The sequence below is a fragment of the Pavona decussata genome, unplaced genomic scaffold (assembly GCF_977016875.1).
Source record: "Pavona decussata unplaced genomic scaffold, jaPavDecu1.1 SCAFFOLD_174, whole genome shotgun sequence".
NCBI lineage: Eukaryota > Metazoa > Cnidaria > Anthozoa > Scleractinia > Agariciidae > Pavona > Pavona decussata.
In genome coordinates, this window is record NW_028145585.1 from 850,335 (window position 1) to 872,753 (window position 22,419).

At 38.4% G+C, this 22,419-nt stretch overlaps 3 protein-coding genes across 3 annotated transcripts in view; 1 reads left to right on the plus strand and 2 right to left on the minus strand.

Moving 5' to 3' along the window:
- LOC146463861 (small ribosomal subunit protein bS16m-like) overlaps positions 1–22,419 on the plus strand; it is a 167,910-nt gene that overhangs the window by 38,318 nt on the left and 107,173 nt on the right. The window lies entirely within an intron of this gene.
- On the minus strand, positions 5,766–7,692 carry LOC146463864 (serine protease 23-like). Its single transcript, XM_085083988.1, has 2 exons — positions 7,583–7,692; positions 5,766–6,883 (listed from the first exon to the last, which is right to left on the minus strand). Exons 1-2 carry the CDS (start codon positions 7,659–7,661, stop codon positions 5,928–5,930), a joined length of 1,035 nt encoding a protein of 344 aa, XP_084940114.1. The 5' UTR covers positions 7,662–7,692; the 3' UTR covers positions 5,766–5,927.
- Positions 19,817–21,739, minus strand: LOC146463865 (serine protease 23-like). Its single transcript, XM_085083989.1, has 2 exons — positions 21,634–21,739; positions 19,817–20,934 (listed from the first exon to the last, which is right to left on the minus strand). The coding sequence occupies exons 1-2, from the start codon at positions 21,710–21,712 to the stop codon at positions 19,979–19,981; spliced, it is 1,035 nt and encodes a 344-aa protein (XP_084940115.1). The 5' UTR covers positions 21,713–21,739; the 3' UTR covers positions 19,817–19,978.

Here is a 22,419-nt window from a genome sequence, read left to right on the forward strand (position 1 = left end):
TGAAATACAGTGGTTTCTCCGCTCTCTCTCCCTGTCATGAGCTGGTTATACTGTGTGCTACACTTTTACGTGCTCAAAATCCTTGTCAATCAGCACACTCTCGCAAATGTTTTCATGCGCTCTCGCTAATTACATCAGTCTTTTGTGCTCGCGAAAATCTCTTGGCTTCTCAGAGGGTTTGGCAGAATCTGGCCTGGTCGACTGTTATGTAATGCTGCATTGCTTATACTCTTGCTAATTTTCTGACGTCTCACGCGAAAATCTTTTGTTTTCTCAAAAAGTTTCACTGGACAAAATACTATAATCATGTCTTTTTTAAAATTAATTTTTATCATTTATTAAATATTCAAGAGTCCAATTTTTGCATTTACAGAAAGGGAAAAAGAAGTCATACTAGTACATATAATAAAGTCAAAAAGTAACCACAATTAATAGGAAACAAATTACAACAGAGAACACAATTCGCTCACACAAAACCTGTAACTGTATAACTAGCTTCAAGGGTCGTCAAATATTACTGAAATATGTGGATTAACTTTTCTTATTTCTATTAGGTACACCATTGGCGAAATACATCTCATTAAGGGGACTTAAGCCATTTTTTTTGGGTATTTTATTAATTTTTTCACCTCAGAAGTTACAGCCAAAAATACCGACAAATATATAGACTTATTTACTGACCCCCCTCCTCCCCCTCAAATAATCAAACACATACACTTAACACACAGCTAACAACAAGCGCTACACAGGAATTAAGATATTATAATATAAATTGTGGATGCATGTTTCGAAACACCTATTTATCTTCAAAAGCGACACTTGCCCCATTTCAAAGGGTGGGCTTGCCTTTTGTTCTTCCATGTAGAAATATCTGGCATTCTAATAAGTAAACTGACTTGATTCGTACTAAGAGAACATTAAAGAGTGGTTTTGAATTGTTGATCCTACAATAGTATATATATTGTTTAGCAATGAGGATAATGTGATTCAACAACAGAAAGTCCTCCTTCCTTTGCCAATCACCAAATATTACATCTACAGCAGATAGTGATTCAACCTTGACATTTATGTTGTTGCACCACATTACAAGTTTCTCCCATAGCGTTGCAGTGAAAAGGCAAGTCACAAATAGATGTTCAAGGGATTTGTCATTCACACCACAAAAGGAACAGGCTGAATAATCTATTTTGCCTATTTTCTTTAAAAACGTATTTGTTACTTAATACCTGTTCAAGACCTTTTATTGAAATTCTTGTGATTTTGTGTCAAGAGCGACTTAAAACGGCAAGCTATAAATTTCCTTCCATTCCAAACAGACATTATCAAAGCTTTCATTATATCTCAATTGTGCTGTTGGCAGAGTTACTAACCCAGAAATTAATTCCCTATAGATGCTTTTAGACAACGCTTTGTCGATCAAAACGTCTTGATCATTTAAAACAAGTTGAATTTGATCATGAAGAACAAATGGTCTTTTCTTCATGTACCCATTCATTTTCAGAGATTGCTGCCACGGTGCAGGAATAGCGTCGATAAGGGCCATCAGATCAAAAACGTCTTTCGGAGAAAAATTCCGCTGGCGCACATTGCATTGACTGATAAATTAAATTGTTTACCTTCCGTGACTAAATCACCTATTCTGATTAATCCCTTACTAGCCAACCTTATATTGAAGACAGATTTACCATTACAGCGGTTACCAATAACACGCGACCTTCGGCATTCAAAAGAGTCGGATAAAGTTGCGTTTTGGTGGACGTCAATCAAACAAAAGCCGTTGAAATTATTTTGAATTCTGACAAGATTGCAAGGTAACCCGGCAAGAAACTAAGAATTTTACCTCGCTAAGAGAAGGTAAACTTTATTTAAATTGATTCTCGAGCCAGATCAAGCGCAAATAAAAGGTATTTTTGAATTAAAAATTTCAATTTTCACTGTACGTGATAATTTACTCACTTGCACGCATCGCTGATTTATTATCAGGTGTAGCGATTTCAAATGTTTCATAAAAAAAACTGCTTCGTCTAAACAATGCCCATTTTTTTTAGATAATCTGGCTTGGAAATCAATTTTCATAAAGTTTACCATCCGTCAGCGGATAAAACTGTCAATTTCTTGGTTCTGTTGCCTTGAAATGGTCTAAGAATTCAAAATAATTTCAACGGCTTTTCTATGATTGACGTCCACCAAAACGCAACTTTATCGGAGTCTTTTGAAGGCGATAGGTCGCGTGTTGTTGGTAACTGCTGTAATACAAATGAATTTATTATTCCATGTGACAGTGTTGGATATTTCTTCATGTGACATTTCAAATTCATTCTCACATGCAGCTGCGGAACATTGTGTAAAACACTTTAAACATTCCTGGTAAAGGCTTGGAAGAATAATAGGGAGTCTTTTAACATCAAAATCACAACAGAGAATAACTTTATCCCCAACCGGTTTCAGGTAGTGTGACAAAATTGTTTTCCAAGTACAAGGTTCCTCATCTGCAAATCTCTTGCAAACCATTATTCTTTGGGTCTTAATAATAGATTCCAAATGCGGGGCTTCCATTCCACCATCTTTAGTGTCACCAATTAGGGACGTTCGTTTTACCTTGTCTTTGCCTTTCCATATAAAATCAAAGATGATCTTATTGGCCTCAGCTATAACTTCTTTATCAATGCAAATTGAACCAGCTCGGTACATTAACATCGGAATCACAAAGGTTTTTATAATCTGAATTCGTCCGATGATTGTCAGATTCCTCCATTTCCATATTATTTCTGTGAAGTTCAGCTTCTGTCTCAGAGGACGGTTATACGTGAAGTACACTCCTAGAATTTTCACTGCTTCCTTAATCTCAATATTCACCGTACTTCGATCTTGAATGGGGGCAATAATAGGGTTCCCCAGAACCAAAATTTCTGTTTTATCAAAATTTATGATAAGGCCCGAGACGTTCCCAAACTTCTTAACAGCTTCAAGGAATACGCTTAGGGATTCGTCGTTCCTTAAGAACGAGGTAAAGTCATCTGCAAAGAGCTCAAGTTTAATTTCAGTCCCATCCACAATAATTCCTTGAATATTGTCATTTTTACGTATACTAATAGCTAAAATTTCAAGGACAATAATGAACAGGTACGGAGAAAGTGGATCTCCTTGTCTCACACCTCTTTGTATCTCAAAAGGTCCGGTAGAGAAACCGTTGTTGAGAACACAGCTTGAAATATCTAAGAAGGATGGACCAAAATTAAAGGCAGCCAGGGTCCTATGCAGAAAGTTTCCGTTTACTGAGTCGAAGGCCCTCTGAAAATCAACTGCTATCATCTTACCATTGAGTCCGTATCGTTCTGTATATTTGAGTACGTCATCAATTGTCCTTATCGCGTCATTGATTGTTCTCCCCTTAACATATGCATGCTGATCATGATGAATTACTTTTGGAAGAACAGACTGCAATCTCAAGGCTCCTCAGTCGATCGGAATTCCATTGGTGAAATGCATCTCATTAACACTTGTAAGCCGTGCGAAAACGAATGGTCGATTGGTACCATTGGTACCAATGGAAAAGTAGTCAGTCGATTGGTTAACCATTGGAATCACTCATGTCGAATACACAAACGGTTACGATTCGTCAAAACACACTCACTAATCGTGCCATTGGTAAAAGGTTACGATTCTTACCATTGGAACGAATGGTAAGCTCCTCAGTCGATCGGTATACCATTTGTAAACTGCAACTCATTAACTCGAAAAACGAATGGTCGAAAAACGAATGGTCGATTGGTACCATCTTGGTCGCGCTCTAAGACTTCTTTCAGGCTTTCTTTCTCCATTCGTCAACAACAGAGAAGAGCGAGAGGTCTAGGAAAGAAAATGGTATGAAATGCGAAATAATTTCATACGTACGTGAACAAAATAGAGACGATTTGAGAGCAGTTTACGTAAACTCCGTAAGAGGTTGAAGAGTGTTCAACCCTTTCCCTTTACGTACACCGCCCACACACCGTCTCTGATTTTCATTAACGTACGTAAAACATGTTAAATTTGCGTCTGCACGAACACAAATCACGCAAAAGTGGAAATCCACCTTAGAAGAGACGACTTATTCTTCGTTTGCCTGTTTGAACGTGCGGAACATTTCCTCAGGCGCAGGCTAGACGAGTAAAAGGTACGAGTCAAAGATCGTGATAAGTAAACTCCGAACTGTTCAAAGATATAGATTTTTCCATTGAGTGTCCAAAGAAGTTTTGCGCTTTGGTTTTTATTAAATACGTTCGTGCCTGACTGTTAAAATGAAATGAAAGCCCTCGCTCTACCAGTTAAAAGTAAACCGATGGTTATTTGTTCGCAAACGTTTTCTCTAGACTTGACGCGGTATTTTCTTGTAATTGTTTCGTGATCTGATTGGTTGATTGCGTTTTGTGCAGCTGTTAGGATTTTTAGAGTATAGTAATTTACTTGAACTTTTTGCCTTCGATCTCTTGAACGTTTTTTGCGTCGATCTCTTGGTCACGTTCTAGGCTTCTTTCGGGCTTTCTTTCTCCATTCATAAACAACAGAGAAGAGCGAGAGGTCTAGGAAAGATAATGGTATGAATTGCGAAGTAATTTCATTTGGGCCAATTGGATCATCAAAAGTCCCTAAAATTGAACGTCGACATAAATGCTGGGATCGCAACCTTGCCACAATGAATGCATTGAATTACCTCTATTAGAAGTATAGGTTTATTCTGATTTCTTTGCTTTTATCAATCATAGCTCTTAGTTTGGCGTATGGTGAGGCCCATATGAGCAAAAATGAGCTGCAGTTTCCAAATTTATTAAAAGCAGAAACGCGAAGCCAAAAATCTTAATTCAGTCACCACATGTGCACCGCGTATTTTTTGTTTCTATGCATGCCTTTCATTTTTTTTTTTGCGACTCTAGTCTAGTATGGTGGCATATGCAAAACGTTTTCGCCAGTGTCTGAAATTTCCAACCGTCAGTTTGTGGCTTTATTCGAACACACCCCATGATCACCTGGCCTAGTCCATGGTCCACCCTGGAAAAATCCCTGGGAATAAGGTTGGTCCATGGTTTGTGCGTTGGACTGGATTCGACTCTTCCCAGTCTCTAAGTGTTTCCGGTACGTTTATGCCTGGTCGTCCCAGACTTCGCGCGCACAACTAAGGAGGAGAGAATGCCTAGGGACCGGGCTGGCGTCGCCTCACCTTTCTCCTCTTATTTTCTTCCTTTTCGCTGTTCTAACGAAGGGGAGGGGTAAGGTACTAGCTTAAGGATTCTAGAAGCTACACAACCTGAAGATTACTACCCTTGATAGGTTCGACCTTGCCGGGAGGTCAGTTCTAGGTGAATAATAATAATAATAATAATAATAATAATAATAATAATAATAATAATAATAATAATAATAATAATAATAATAATAATAACAATAATAATAATAATAATAATCAAGGTTTAGTTCAATGAGGAGGAAATGAGGTCAAATTTAAGTGAATACAGCTCTTGGTCTTCCAAGTTGGGGATTGGGCGAAGGGCTAATGATCCATCCCTGTACAATATTCAAACATCAATTTAAAGTCATAAGCGAGATAAAGAGGTTGGACATCATTTCTTTTACAGCTGGCTAGTATTCAGTTCAGTTTATTTTATGGCCTATTCATTACCCTAGGAAATAACTATTATTTCTTCTTTTCTCCGAACCAAATACGGTCTCCGGTTGACTATTAATGGAGCAGGGAACCCGATCGCAATATCAATGTCAATTCGCACAAATAGGTCTTTAACATTCTTGATTTTAATTTTGGCTTTACCTTCTAGCAACAACTAACAAAAAAGTTCTTAGGAGAACATATTGTAACACATTTTCTCTTAATATCATGCAGTAAAAATTACTTCCTTGCTCTTAAAATGTTATTAAAGAGCCGGTTTTTTAATTTAAATTTTGTGTGTGTTACATCCCGATGCCTGCCGTCCTCCAATCCAACCGCATATTTGCTTAACTTTTTTTGGAGTCAACCGCGTTACGACATTTAACGAATGATTTTTGATCGAAAGGGTTAACACCCCGATGGCGTATCGATTACCTCCTTGGAAACGGTTAATGATGTAAACACCGGCTCCCGAACAACCTCCAGCCGCATCGCATTTATTCATGATTATGCTTCGGGAGGTGCCTTTGGTCGGCTGCCAGCCGACTGGGCACGACGAATACCACATCGTATTTGCACGCTTGTCGTTTGGGAAGCAAGCAAAATGCATGGTCGTAAAACGGCGGAGGTTGTTCATTGAGAAAGCCTTGATTTTAAGAAATGACCGCCCGTGTGGCCGCTGAAGCGATAGCACCGCGTAATCATTGTCTGGGTTCATGGTTCGATTGGCTCCTGATACGGTTTTGTTCCAACTGCTCGGTAGAAAGACTTTCTTGACACGGTACCAAGTGAACCGCTGATTTGGCTGAAGAACGCCGACATTCAACGTACGCTTCGCGCTTATGAACCTCCGCCCGTCGTGAAAGCAGTGGGCAGCGGTTAGCACGTGGCGTGGACCAATCAGAATTCCTGAACATGAACCTGGGTCTGCGCCAAGCTTAATCTTGACAACGGCTTTGAAAGGCATAACTTGAGTCACTGAAGGCTTTATGTAAATTCTATGGTCGGGACCAATAATACCACCCCTCTTGGAATGCAATATTTCGTCAGATTCTGAACTTGGAATTCTATTCCTCAGAGTTGCCGCCGTTTGACTAGAAGAAGCCGTCTGAAAGGGCGCGTCTCTTGAACTGAGAAGAGAAGCTTCTTGTGGTCTGTTTCGAGAAGAATGCGAGTTACAACCACGAACCGATGTTTTTAACTTGTTTGTCTTGTCGTCCTCTCCTCTTTCTTTTAAAGAATCTACAACAAAGACAGAAAATTAAGAGGTTAGCTTTTCATCAAAAACCTTTGAGAAATCCCCAAGCTAATGTTTATAGGTTTAAAACTATGTTGGGCCATTTACGTTTTTAACTTAAACTTCAACCATGTACGAGCATTTAACAAATTGTTTCGGAGAAAACTTTCTTCGTAAGGAATTATTTCGTTTCCTTGCTTGAGATATTCAGACATTTCACTTTGAAGTAGCCTTTTCTGAAATACATGGTGTTTGGTGAAAGTAAACTGTTAGCATGAAAATGATAACATTCTGCGCCCAGTTGTTCAAAGCCCGTTTGAGCTAATCTTGGATTAACGTGAACTTTTATTCGAGTTTAATTACTAATCGCTAAAGATTCTTCCAAAAAAGTTTTGCCCCTTAGTTTTGGCTCAGACTTTTCTTTCCCTTTATCTTGAAATTAACTTTAAACTAAACCACTTTTGAAGAGCGCGATAAAAACCTCGGTAAACTTTTAATCGTACATTGGCGTTAATAGGTTTTTGAACAACCCGGCGCTGTTCCCCACAGAATCGCTTTACCCTAAGTCTAACCCTTCAGTTAAACGAATCCGTACATGAGAAGCTGTGTTTGGCAAAAATATCAATTCAAAAATCTCTAAAATGAGATGGGAAACGCAAAAACCACTTTAAAGAGCTTTTTCTGTTCCTAACGAATCAACACACCTGTTTCTTGTCCGTGAAAATCAGAGCACATTCCATGGTGGAAGAACAAAAAAATGACGGTTGCCCTCAAGAAAAGCATTTTCTCTAGTGCAAGCTGTCGGGAAGCTGTAAACTTTTGGGCGCTGTTAACTGTCACATCGTTCACTTATGTTCTTTTATAAGAGAAACTTGACCTGATTGGTCAGCCTGGCATGCGCATAAGGTGGTTTACGCTGCCCACCATCACAATTTTTTCAAAAAACAGGAAGAGTGGGTAGAAACCGGGGCGCAAAAGTTTTTATTATTATTAAAAAAATATAATAACATTCGAGTTTATTGAATTATTCCTAACAGCTTTAATTTGAACTGTCACATTTTATTATTAGTTTTTCGAAAGCTAGAGCTTATGTAGGAAAACACGAACTTGGTGTTATAAATCATCGTTATGTTTATGACATGTAAAGAAACGATAAGTTATTTTTGGAAAGCTATTATGTTTATAGTGATTACCGTAAATGGAAGCAAATCATTGCCTTCGTTGAAATGCTTCTCAGTTTGTTTAAAAGCTTTCAAAGAGATTAAGAGACATGGTATAACAACATCAGGGTGTGAATTTGCTCGAGTAATAAAAAACCCCAGAGTTTTTCAGTGTGAAGGTTGTCATGAGATAAATAGTTAGCATCTTTAATTGTTATGTGGCTGGATCTGATGTAATTCTATTTGAAAGCTCTTTAGTGAAGTTTAACTTAGTTGTATTATTGCTCGTTTGGATATTGTTTTAATGGGCAAAATAGTTTACAAACTGCACATTTATCTATTGTTGATCCACATTTATACTTAGGTTTAATGGCCGTTTACGTAATTTCTTCATTGGATAAAAAGAAACTTAGAGATTGTCCCACAAATAGAGACCAATAGACAAGAAGCGAAAAATGAAACGGCCACGTACAATAATTTGTAAACAAAAACTGTTTCTATTATATAGACCGTGACGAGTGTTTTACTGAAAAATGAACTACTCGTAAATTCATACGAGACTACATCCAGGACTAGTGAGGATGTTGATGACGTCATTTCCCGCTTTTTTTATGGTTATTTGTGCAAACAATCAGTGAGAAATGGCGAGCGATAGATTCGCTTTCTTTTTGTAGTGATCAAATCGCGGGATCTTGCCTTTCATTGCCGATTTTAAAAAAAAATTGAAAATTTATTGTTGTATGCCGCGTGATGGATAGCTGTGTAATTATAAGATTGGCCGTCGGGCTTACTTTTGGGAGAATAAAATTAAAAGTCTCGTAACTTTGAATTTTTTGTCCATATAATAAAAAGAAAATTACCGGGTGGCTTCAAGATATGAAGATTTCTTTCTCGTGTTAAAAACAACACACTCGAAAATAAAATTCATATCTTCGCGCCGCCGTGTAATATCCTCTCTATCATAAACTTTAATTACTTTTGCTCATCAACATTTTGGTTCCGAGCCGTATCACTTTAATCTAGTCTTCCCAAAAATAAACGGAGGTACGTGTCCTTTAAATAAAGTTGTTGTTCTGTTTTTAAGCAAAGACAAATCGGAACTTCCTGGGGAAAATTTCACGTTTTTTTAAATTCACATTGCGTAGGTTGTCGTTTAGTTGAAGCCATAATATATAACAATGTTACAATTAGGCTGAAACTGAACTAGTTTTCCGGAAAAATCCTCTCACCATCATTAACTGATATTTACTGATTCCGTCATCTTATATGATAAGTGCTAGTATCAGGCACTTATCGAACATTCAATATTGATAAATGGCTTTTCATTATTGTTCTTCTATCAGGTAAATTTGCGAAAAACAACCAAACTGCTCTTAAAATGCTATGGAGGAACTTGTGAAAATTGCTGTTCCCCATCGTAATTAAAAGGACCACCTTAGATTATAGCGTGGCTCGAGGAAAAGTAACGGCACCCGCTTTAGGAATAAAGTTCAATTCAATTTGTAAAAGCTTAAGCACCTATTTACAAGAACCATGTAAAGTTAAGTGAATAATTTGCTGCCCGGTGTGATTAGAGACCTAAGAATTATACCTCGTACACTGCGCACCTTCTTATCAAATGATTTTCTTACTAAAAACGGAATTACCGAGGAGAAATAGGCCTGATCAATCCGCAGAGACTAAATAACTCAGTATTGCAATGAACTTTATCAGGCGAAACAGCCCGAGGATATTTTCAGTCTTTCCATCTAAAAGGGTTAACACGGTTTTCATATTGTTCCATTTCGATTTAGTAACGTATTTATTAGCGTTTAAGAAATAAATCTACCGGCAACAAAAATGATTCCAACGCTAGCGACGTTATAAGAGATTACTATTGGAGCTACAATACTGAGGAACACTACTAAAGGAGGAATTACGAGAAATAGGTCTGATCAATCCGCAAAGACTAAATATTGCCATGAAATTTATCAGGCGAAACACCCCGAGGATGTTTTCAGTTTTTTCATCTAAAAGGGTTAAATTATATATTGTATTATTTCGTTTAGAAAGGTATATAACAACGTTTAAGAAATAGATCCACCCGACAAAAATGATTCCAACGCCAACAAATTTATTGGAGATTACTTTTGGGGCCACTAAATACTTAGGCAATTGGATGGATATACTGAAATAAATCAATGTACACATGTTCTGCAAAAGTACCGCCGGATATGGGCTCATTATATTTATCTCTTTTATCAATCGGTTGACGCTGATTGATGCAGGTGAATAGAGAAACAGTTTAGTTTGACGTGCAATCGTGCACGCGCCGTTATTTTCTTGCTGTTGTGAACCTGCTCACGTTTCAAGAAAAAAACCGCAAGAGATTAGAATTGCACTAACAAAATCCTTGTCAAGACTTAAGCGCTCTTGCCCATTCTCACACACATGCGGTCAACTTTCACGAGCTGCTTACACTCGTTGTAACTTTCTGACAAAATCTTTTATATATAACTCCCATGCGCCCTCACCAAATGTCATGTACTCTTTCTAAAACTTAGTATTTTTATATAATTCACTTGCGCAAAATCTCGTGCGCCCTCAAATACCTGATCTCTCCGCGTGCGCACTCTGTCATGAGCTGGTTATACTGTCTGCTATTCCGGCGTTGCGTACTCAAAATCCTTGTCAACCCCTATACACTCTCGCAAATTTTTTTTTATACGCGCTAACCGCTATCTTGTGTGCTCGCGAAATCTATTGCGTTCTCACAGGGTTTGAATCCTCGTCAACTACTGTACTATGCATTCGGCTGCATTGCTTGTACTCTCGTCAATATTCTGAAGTCTTACTATACGCGAATATCTTTTGTTTTCTCCAAAGTGTGGGCGAAATATCCATTTAGTTTAAGTGATCTTAAAATTGGATTTAAAGTCATTTTTTTGTTAAAATTTTATTGATTATCATATATTCAAGAATACAATTTTTACAATGACAAAAAAGGGGAAAAAGAGGTAGTACTATTACATAAAATAAAGTCAAAAAGCAACAATAGGAAATAAATAACAGGAGAGAACACAATTCGCTGACACAAAACCTGTAACTGTATAACTAGCTTCCAGGGTCGTTATAGAAATATGTGGATTAACTTTTCCCATTTCTTTAGATGTTGCAATAGTTTGTTATTTTGCCTTGCAACATAAAAATATATATGTTGTTTACAAGTCTAGTCCTCGCGAAACCTGAATAGAAAGATTAGATACACCTGTTTGGCATCTACCGGGGGGAAAGCTAATGTTTATCCAATTGTAGCATGTGATTGATCACAACGAAATCATTCGTAGCATCAAATTTTTCAAATTATCTAATATGTCTATTTTAGTGCACTGATTTGGATTCCATTATTCCTTAACCAGAACAAAACGTGTTTCAAACTTCAGAAGATACTCGGTTGCTCTTGAAAAGTAAATGCTCGATGGATTCTATGTCCTCTTGGCAGAAAGTACAAGATGGAGAGTCAGTTGGGCGGAGGGAGCTTGCCGAAATAACTTTTCATTGGTGTAAACAATATTAAATTTAGTATTGCTATACTGAAATTCCCTAAGATTTGATTCTAATGTAGCGTTAAAAGCTAAGGTGAAACCTTTTCCCGATCAACAATTGTACCTGAATACTTATTTTTTAACTTTGTTTAGCGGTGGATGGGATCCGTTTTTTCTCAAGGAAAAATTAATAAATGTTTCGAAGAGACATCGGAAATTGGAGTTAAATTGCCGCTGTCTATCTTGATTGTCGGAGTGCTCGGCATGGGAGCACTAAATGATATATTACTGGAAGCTTAAGTAAGTGCACGCCCTTCAGACGGGATTGAATTAAATAAGTATTAATCTTTGCTCTGGGGATAATAGAAGTGAGAGAAAATCTAAATCACCTATTCTCAGAAAGTCGAGGTCAATAAAATCCTTTCTGTACGAACACTTTTTGTCTACACAAAGAAGTTTGTTGTTCCAGATTGTCTCATTTAGGACCTCTTGAACTTCTTGAGGTGAACTCGGCTTTTTCCCGTTTAAATCCGACCACGCATCGAGACACTCCCCAGTTGTAGTATGCTGGTAGCTGAATCTTAAACTTAGAGGTATCAAGATTGCAATGCAAGACAAAACATCCGCCAATTGATGATAACAATTTGTTCAAAATCGCTTTCCAGGGAATTGTTTACCCCTCTTAGAAACTATTTTCAGAGATGCTACTCGCTTTACTTTAATTATGGACTCAATATCCAGAATTTTCAATCCTCCTTTTTTTTCGGTCTGATTTCAAGGCCTGGCGTTTAACTTTATCCTTCCCGTTCCAGATTTTGATCCAGATGAAACCTTACCAAAACGCGTTCACTTCCTTAACTAAAACCTTATATAAGTAGCTATTACTGAAGCCCTGTGCATAAAGCAAAAGTTTCAACAATTTGGATTCTTCCTAGCTGTAAAAAGTAGGCTTCTCTATTTCCACATGTTTATTGATTTTTTTAATAGCCTTCAATGTTTGGATAAAATTTCAATCATGTGTTTATTGAAGATTACTGTTGGAGCCAAAATATGCTGAGACAACGAGGTGGATATACTAAAATAAATCAAAGTACACATGTTCTGCAAAAGTACCGCCAGATATTAGTTTATTATTGTTAGCTCTTTTATCAATCGGTTGACGTTGATTGAAGCGGGTGAATAGAGAAACAGTCTAATTTGACCTGCAATCGTGCACGCGTCGTTATTTTGTTGTTGTCGTGACCTGCTCACAGTTTCACAAAACAAGAGATTAGAATTACACGCTTCAATTTTCCGTTGCGCTATCAAAACGATCCTTGTCACGGCAAGACTTTAGCGCTCTTGCCAATTGTCACACGCAAACCATGTACTCTAAGTGCCGAATCGAGTGCCGTGCCGAAAACAGTACGGCGCATAAATTATGACAAATTATGATGTTCCGGAATTGATGACCTTCTCGCCATAGGTCACGACAGCTACTATAAGCTGACGGTTTTTTCTATTGAGGATGATATTTTAAGAAACTAAACTGAACCACAGCTCAACGTCATTTAATAGTTTGATTAATAGAGGAAAAAAAACGTCATTGCACATATTTTTACGCGGGCTTGCGATACAAAGACTAGAGCAGACATTTTACTGCTACAAAACGTTGTTTTATTTCTTAAATCAAACTGTAACAAATTCAAACTAAAGAAACCTTTCGTTCATTTGTCATAGTTTCTGACTAATATTAAAACTACAGAATTTAAGTCCTATCAGCAAAAGCTTGAGGTATAGTAGGTAGAAAACTTTAAAAACTGGAAGACACATAGGAACTGACAAGCAGACTGATCAGACAATTTGTCACGTTATTTTGTTACTGTTTTATCTTGTCTTATTACGCGGGATGCCCTGAGGGCATTCCGTGTCCAAAAACGGGTAGATTTCTTTTTTTACGCGGGATCCCCGCATGGCAGGCCGTGTCTAGGGTCGGGTATCTTTTTACGCGGGATGCCCTGAAGGGGCATACCGTGTCTAAAAACGGGTCGATTTCTTCTTTTTTTTTCTTCGTAGCAGCTACAAATCTGTACATTGATTTATTCATTAAACTCTCCCCTCTCCTAGTCGGGATGTATGGTTCTGATTGACTTCAACAAAAGCAGGCCAATCAAAATCCATTCTTGTCGCTTATATCGCGAGGGAGGGGACCCACTCACCCCTACTTGTGTGACGTCAAAGCATCATTTGTTTTATTTATCAAAACCGGATTAAATTGTGGCGCCATATTGTTAACATGTTGTGGACTCAAGTGTGCCGTTTTCAAACGGAAATCTCACCATTTTGAAGCGGTGAATCGAAAGAATAACTTTTAAGAAGCACTCGACATTTAAAACGGTGGAAATTGGTGAGTTCCTGGCGAAGGGATCGTGCTTTGTTTGACAGTCTTAGACCACGATGCGAGACTGAAAAGAGGTCATTGAGAAGCTTACGTTATCGAAATGGAATTTCCGAAATTTCCGGTAAGACCCTAAGTAACGTAACACAAGGGAAACAACATAACGCGATCTCCGTGACTCAAACTATTCCATTAGCAAGGATAGTTTTATCAACTGCAAAGCATACAGTTGGGATAAATGAATCAGCCACAGCATCACGCGTTAACGCCAGTATAGGCATCTTGTGTTTTCTTCGTCGAAGCCACAAATCTGCACATTAATTTATTCATTAGACTCTCCCCTCTCCTAGTCGGGATGTATTGTTCTGATTGTCTTCAACAAAAGCAGGCCAATCAAAATCCATTCTTGTCGTATATATTGCGAGGGAGGGGACCCACTCACCCCTACCTGTGTGACGTCAAAGCATCATTTGATTTATTAATTAAAACCGGATTAAATTTGTGGCGCCGTATTGTTAACATGTTGTAAACTCAAGTGTAACACAACGATAAAATATCACGCAGTAATGGAATTTCCGGTACAACGATAAGAGGCGTAACACAAGGGAAACAACATAACCCTATCTTTGTTACTCAAACTATTCCATTAGCTAAGATAGTTTTAAAAATCTGCGAAGCACCTAATGGGAATCAATGAGGCTACATTAAGCATCACGCGTAAATGCCAGTATAGGCATCTTGTCGAATCTAACTTCTACAACGCACATTCATAATGATTGATTTAACTTGCCGATCTTATGAAAGTCTTATGAAACGCAAAACAAATAGCAATGATAACGCCGTTGTGCGAGAAATTAGTGGTCCGAAATTTCTAATCAACTTCCAGTTGCATTGAAATGAATCTAACCAAATAGAAAATGCGCTATATTGTTTTTGTTTTTTGAGTATTTAGTCGGCTCATCGTTCCTGTTCTAAAAACCTAGACAGTTTTTTAGGAATATCGAGAACTAAATAAGTTATTAGTTCCCGATCTTTCTCGGCGAGTATGCTGCCATAGCGGGAAAAAAATTTGGATGCCAGAAGAGGACAAGGTCCTTGATCCGTTTCCGTTTGGTTGCCTTGTCCTCCCCTGGCAACATGACGGCAACCATATCTTGTGCTGTTCCATCGCATGACCATGGCACATCACCAAAATTGATTCTGAACGGCGTGTTCTGAAGGAAGTCCGTCACTTTCACGTCATACGCTGCGCGAGCCTGCACATCTGCCATGGACGGGTACTCTTGCTCTTGGAAGAAGCTCGTACCACTTCTCATAGTACAGAGTATTTAAAGGCTGGTCATGTCCAAACGCTAGACCCGTAGCAGTCTCATAACCGCAGTTTTCTCGCTCCATGATTAAGATTGTAACTACTTCTTCAGCAAGGACCTCCATTATTTACAGAAAGAAACAATTGTATTAGTTTTAAAGACAACCTATGGGTTACCTAAAATACCATAAAGCCACACCGAGAACCTCTGTGGAAAGAAAAGTGGTGGCTACGGCTAGCTCAATAATTATAGACTTACTATTTTCCTTCCAAGCCGTACGGGTCCATTGAAGGTGGAAGATCGATGTAAAACGTTGGTGGCAGCCACAGGGTCCTGTAAAATTGGAAAAACGATATTCCATACATAGCTGAACTAACATTACTGATTTAAGTTAGCGGCACTAGAAATGTTGGTGAGGTACATACCCAGGCTTCTGCGATGTTCGCTTGGTGAACATAACCTCTAGTTTGTCAATGACGGCCATCTTCAGCTGAAAAATTGAAATATAAAAAGGGAGGTACCAAAGTTACCAGAGTTGAATTTTTTTGTTGTTGTTGTCTTTGCTTCTTTGTCATAGCCCTTTCTCTTCTTGACGTCTGTAAATTTCAACAGCTAATGTAGTCGTACTAGTACCTTTTTATTCTACACAGTTACCGTTACAACTGTAAGGTTCGTTTTTGACATGAAATAAATAAGAAAAAGTTGAAAACAATACCATAGTTTTGGAAGTTAATTGTTGCGAAAAAAGCTTTGCCTTGTGAATGACCGATAATTTAAAGCGTCATTTTTTGTTCATTATAGAGCGATTTTCATAACGTACTCTTATCTAAATTGGTCGTGTGGTAGAACTAGCGAGCAAGAGGATTAGATTACAGGGCCGTACCTAGGATTTTTTCTGGGGGGGGGGGGGGGGGCAAACTCTGCACACCCCTCACAGGGGTCTCCCGTATACAGACAGGGTTTCTTATTGGACGTTTTGTTCACACCCCTACACGGAAAGCTGCCTCTAAGACCTTTTAAGAAAAAAAAAGTCATGTCATGACTTTTTATGGCATAAACACCTTGTTTAGCTTGAACCAAACATTGCCTCTCATCTAATGGTAAATTTAAAACACAGTTGATGCACTGCTGTAAACAAAGGGAGAAAATCACCGAGCCCCACAATTCAAACACACTATAACAGTGGAGCGAAGCATTTGCAAAAACACAGTCGTGATTTACGTACCATTCAAGCCTTTTGTTACTGTGACACGTTGCATAGCTACAACGATTACCAGAGAACCAAAATACCAAATAACCGTGGAAAGAAACACAACACCTTGTGGCAAAAACTAATAGCCGGGTCAGGAATTACAACAACTACAGAAAGCTTATTGCACGAGACAAGCAATGATTACTTCCTGTCCTAACGTTACACAAATCTCAACAAAGGCAGTTAAAGCCATCACGCAAGTAAACGAGCCAAACCAAACCCAGCTGAAATGCCCTATATGGCATAAAAACAGCATCGTTGAACATACAGAATAAGAGGTCATATTCAAAATGAGGAGAATTCAAAAGAGGAAAATCAAAACTCATTAGGCACAAATGACCTGTGATGTTAAACATACGATGGTTAAATCCAAGGCTCTATCAAATCCTCCAAACCCGCTACAAATACTTGGGAGTAGCGCATGCTTTAAGAATCAATATGAAAAAACATACTCCTGTAAGCTAGATTTAAAAGGGCTAAAACCCGCTCCAGGGAGTGGCTTAGGCTTGTCACTCTTTATTTACACACCAAATTCTAAGCAACAGGCGTACTGGCTTTTGCCTCGAAAGAACTTCCAAAACAATTATTTGGGATTCACATTGCAGGAATGTTTTTCAGTCAATTAGTCGATTTTCTTGTGATTTCAATCACATTACTTTATTTCACCCCATTATTACTACAACAGAAAATTTAAATATATACATACAATAGATGATAGGGGTGCTGGCTGCCCGAAATAACCTAAAAGTTAAAAATGCCAGGCAGCCAGCTGTAAGAAAAGATATTTAAATGTTAAGGTCAGGGACACAAGAACAAACACACATAAATACACACAAAAATAAAGTTAAACAGAGTTAAGTAAAGTACCAGTATATTAAAATGACCATAATTCTTACGTTGCAAAACAGTGTTATTTCTTATCTTAGAATTACAAAATCGGAATCGAAGTACAGATGTCTATTTCGGACTAATATTGCTACAAGAAATAGCTCAGCAAACTCAAACACTATGTTAGAGAAAAAATATTTTTCCTGGCGGGGGCAGCTGCCCCTCCCCCCCCCCCCCCCCCGCTATGTACGGTCCTGGATTAGTCTAATCTCGTACCCCAATCTCAGTAGTCGGTTTGGGAATGTCGAAATGTAATCTCGTACCCCGATCTCAGTAGTCGGTTCGGGAATGTCGAAATGTGAGATCTCCCATCCGCCTGACCGTGGGAGATCTGGGTACGAGATTAGGTCACATCAACAGGGTTCTAATGGCTCTCCTGTTCATATTTATTACAGTACGTGTCAGATATTTCTGTTGGACTATACAAGGTTAACGGCTCCGTTTCATTTTGGCTAGAACGGCTTTCCATAATCAGGAAATAAATTTTAAAAAAATATAACCTTGTAACTCACCATAATTGACGGTCTTATCTAAAATGACAACGGTATTATTTAATTATTTACTTACCGTGGAGTCGCTGGTATTTGAACGAGTTGTGGTCTCATCGAATCCACCTAATAGGCACAAATAGGGATGATTAGAACTTGCGACGTCCTATATTTTTTGTGGGTAGTCATAAGAAAGTAGACATCAAGGATCTTAATGGTGTCCTAAACTGCTTATCGACAAAATAGACACTAAGCAGTATTAATTACATGTGTTGATATAGGCTTCTGCAGTAGTTCCTTACTTTTTTCAAAAGCGCCTCTATTGTCTCCGTCAAAGATCGTGATAAGAGGAAACTCCGTACTGTTCAAAAACATACAGTTTTCAATTGGATGACTGAAGAAATTTTGCGCTTTTGTTTTTATTTGCTACGTCCGTGCCTGACTGTTAAAATTAAATGAAAGCTCTCGCTTAACCAGTTAAAAGTAAACCGATGGTTGTTTGTTCGCAGACGCTTTTTCTAGACTTGACCCTGTATTTTCTTGTAATTGCTGCGTGTTCTGATTGGTCGAACGCGTTTTGTGCATCTGTTGGGATTTTTAGAGTATAGTAGTTTACTTGAACTTCTTGCCTTCGATCTCTTAGACTTTTTTGCGTCGATCTCTTGGTCACGTTCTAAGGCTTCTTTCAGGCTTTCTTTCTCCATTTGTCAACAACAGAGAAGAGCGAGAGGTCTAGCTAGGAAAGGCAATGGTATGAATTGCGAAATAATTTCATTTGGGCCAAGTCATATTTCGATTGGATCATCAAAAGTCCCTAAAATTGAACGTCCTCATAAATGCTGGGATCGAAACCTTGCCACAATGAATGCATTGAATTACCTCTATTAGAAGTATAGGTTTATTCTGATTTCTTTGCTTTTACCAATCATAGCTCTTAGTTTGGCGTATGGTGAGGCCCATGTGAGCAAAAGTGAGCCGCAGTTTCCAAATTTATTAAAAGCAGAAACGCGAAGCCAAAAATCTTAATTCAGTCACCACATGTGCACCGCGTATTTTTTGTTTCTATGCATGCCTTTCCTTTTCATTTTTTTTTGCGACTCTAGTCTAGTATGGTGGCATGTGCAAAACGTTTTCGCCAGTGTCTGAAATTTCCAACAGTCAGTTTGTGGCTTTATTCGAACACACCCCATGATCACCTGGCGTAGTCCATAGTCCACCCTGGAAAAATTCGACTCTTCCCAGTCTTTAAGTGTTTCCGGCACGTTTATGCCTAGTCATAAGCGCCCGCTCCCGTCCCAGACTTCACGCGGACAACAAAGGAAGAGAGAATGCCTAGGGACCGGGCTGGCTTCGCCTCACCTTTCCCCTCTTATTCTCTTCCTTTTCGCTGTTCTAATGAAGGGGAGGTGTAAGGTACTAGCTTAAGGGTTCTGGAAGCTACACAACCTGGGGACTACTACCCTTGATAGGTTCGACCTTGCCGGGAGGTCAGTTCCAGGTGAATAATAATAATAATAATAATAATAATAATAATAATAATAATAATAATAATAATAATAATAATAATAATAATAATAATAATAATAATAAATAATAATAATAATAATAATAATTAAGGTTTAGTTCAATGAGGAGGAGATGAGGTCAAATTTAAGTAAATACAGCTCTTGGTCTTCCAAGTTGGGGATTGGGCGAAAGGCTAATGATCCATCCCTGTAAAATATTCAATCATCAATTTGAAGTCATAGGCGAGATAAAGAGGTTGGACATCATTTTTTACAGCTGGCTAGTATTCAGTTCAGTTTATTTTATGGCCTATTCATTACCCTAGGAAATAATTATTATTTCTTCTTTTCTCCGAACCAAATACGGTCTCCGGTTGACTATTAATTAATGGAGCAGAGAACCCGATCGCAATATCAATGTCAACTCGCACAAATAGGTCTTTAACATGCTTGATTTTAATTTTGGCTTTACCTTCTAGCAACAACTAACAAAAAAGTTCTTAGGAGAACATATTGTAATACATTTTCTCTTAATATCATGCAGTAAAAATTTCTTCCTTACTCTTAAAATTTTATTAAAGAGCCGGTTTTTTAATTTAAATTTTGTGTGTGTTACATCCCGATGCCTGCCGTCCTCCAATCCAACCGCATATTTGCTTAACTTTTTTTGGAGTCAACCGCGTTATGACATTTAACGAATGATTTTTGATCGAAAGGGTTAACACCCCGATGGCGTATCGATTACCTCCTTGGAAACGGTTAATGATGTAAACACCGGCTCCCGAACAACCTCCAGCCGCGTCGCATTTATTCATGATTATGCTTCGGGAGGTGCCTTTGGTCGGCTGCCAGCCGACTGGGCACGACGAATACCACATCGTATTTGCACGCTTGTCGTTTGGGAAGCAAGCAAAATGCATGGTCGTAAAACGGCGGAGGTTGTTCATTGAGAAAGCCTTGATTTTAAGAAATGACCGCCCGTGTGGCCGCTGAAGCGATAGCACCGCGTAATCATTGTCCGGGTTCATGGTTCGATTGGCTCCTGATACGGTTTTGTTCCAACTGCTCGGTAGAAAGACTTTCTTGACACGGTACCAAGTGAAGCGCTGATTTGGCTGAAGAACGCCGACATTCAACGTACGCTTCGCGCTTATGAACCTCCGCCCGTCGTGAAAGCAGTGGGCAGCGGTCAGCACGTGGCGTGGACCAATCAGAATTCCTGAACATGAACCTGGGTCTGCGCCAAGCTTTATCTTGACAACGGCTTTGAAAGGCATAACTTGAGTCACTGAAGGCTTTATGTAAATTCTATGGTCGGGACCAATAATACCACCCCTCTTGGAACGCAATATTTCGTCAGATTCTGAACTTGGAATTGTATTCCTTAGAGTTGCCGCCGTTTGACTAGAAGAAGCCGTCTGAAAGGGCGCGTCTCTTGAACTGAGAAGAGAAGCTTCTTGTGGTCTGTTTCGACAAGAATGCGAGTTACAGCCACGAACCGATGTTTTTAACTTGTTTGTCTTGTCGTCCTCTCCTCTTTCTTTTAAAGAATCTACAACAAAGACAGAAAATTAAGAGGTTAGCTTTTCATCAAAAACCTTTGAGAAATCCCCAAGCTAATGTTTATAGGTTGAAAACTACGTTGGCCCATTTACGTTTTTAACTTAAACTTCAACCATGTACGAGCTTTTAACAAATTGTTTCGGAGAAAACTCTCTTCGTAAGGAATTATTTCGTTTCCTTGCTTGAGATATTCAGACATTTCACTTTGAAGTAGCCTTTTCTGAAATACATGGTGTTTGGTGAAAGTAAACTGTTAGCATGAAAATGATAACATTCTGCGCCCAGTTGTTCAAAGCCCGTTTGAGCTAATCTTGGATTAACGTGAACTTTTATTCGAGTTTAATTACTAATCGCTAAAGATTCTTCCAAAAAATTTTTGCCCCTTAGTTTTGGCTCAGACTTTTCTTTCCCTTTATCTTGAATTTAACTTTAAACTAAACCACTTTTGAAGAGCGCGATAAAAACCTCGGTAAACTTTTAATCGTACATTGGCGTTAATAGGCTTTTGAACAACCCGGCGCTGTTCCCCACAGAACCGCTTTACCCTAAGTCTAACCCTTCAGTTAAACGAATCCGTACATGAGAAGCTGTGTTTGGCAAAAATATCAATTCAAAAATCTCTAAAATGAGATGGGAAACGCAAAAACCACTTTAAAGAGCTTTTTCTGTTCCTAACGAATCAACACACCTGTTTCTTGTCCGTGAAAATCAGAGCACATTCCATGGTGGAAGAACAAAAAAATGACGGTTGCCCTCAAGAAAAGCATTTTCTTTAGTGCAAGCTGTCGGGAAGCTGTAAACTTTTGGGCGCTGTTAACTGTCACATCGTTCACTTATGTTCTTTTATAAGAGAAACGAGACCTGATTGGTAAGCCTGGCATGCGCATAAGGTGGTTTACGCTGCCCACCATCACAATTTTTTCAAAAAACAGGAAGAGTGGGTAGAAACCGGGTCGCAAAAGTTTTTATTATTATTAAAAAAATATAATAACATTCGAGTTTATTGAATTATTCCTAACAGCTTTAATTTGAACTGTCACATTTTATTATTAGTTTTTCGAAAGCTGGAGCTTATGTAGGAAAACACGAACTTGGTGTTATAAATCATCGTTATGTTTATGACATGTAAACAAACGATAAGTTTTTTTTGGAAAGCTATTATGTTTATAGTGATTACCGTATGTGGAAGCAAATCATTACCTTCGTTGAAATGCTTCTCAGTTTGTTAAAAAGCTTTCAAAAAGATTAAGAGACATGGCATAACAACATCAGGGTGTGAATTTGCTCGAGTAATAAAAAAACCCCAGAGTTTTTCAGTGTGAAGGTTGTCATGAGATAAATAGTTAGCATCTTTAATTGTTATGTGGCTGGATCTGCTGTAATTCTATTTGAAAGCTCTTTAGTGAAGTTTAATTTAGTTGTATTATTGCTCGTTTGGATATTGTTTTAATGGGAAAAATATTTTACAAACTGC

What these genes read in the sequence shown, in the direction of transcription:
- LOC146463865 (XM_085083989.1), bottom strand. Translation starts at nt 21,712, where the DNA reads ATGCTTTTCTTGAGGGCAACCGTCATTTTTTTGTTCTTCCACCATGGA. An exon ending in TTTTCACGGACAAGAAACAG is followed by an intron (nt 20,935 to 21,633) that starts GTGTGTTGATTC and finishes TCTTTGTTGTAG; the next exon opens with ATTCTTTAAAAGAAAGAGGA.
- LOC146463864 (XM_085083988.1), bottom strand. Translation starts at nt 7,661, where the DNA reads ATGCTTTTCTTGAGGGCAACCGTCATTTTTTTGTTCTTCCACCATGGA. An exon ending in TTTTCACGGACAAGAAACAG is followed by an intron (nt 6,884 to 7,582) that starts GTGTGTTGATTC and finishes TCTTTGTTGTAG; the next exon opens with ATTCTTTAAAAGAAAGAGGA.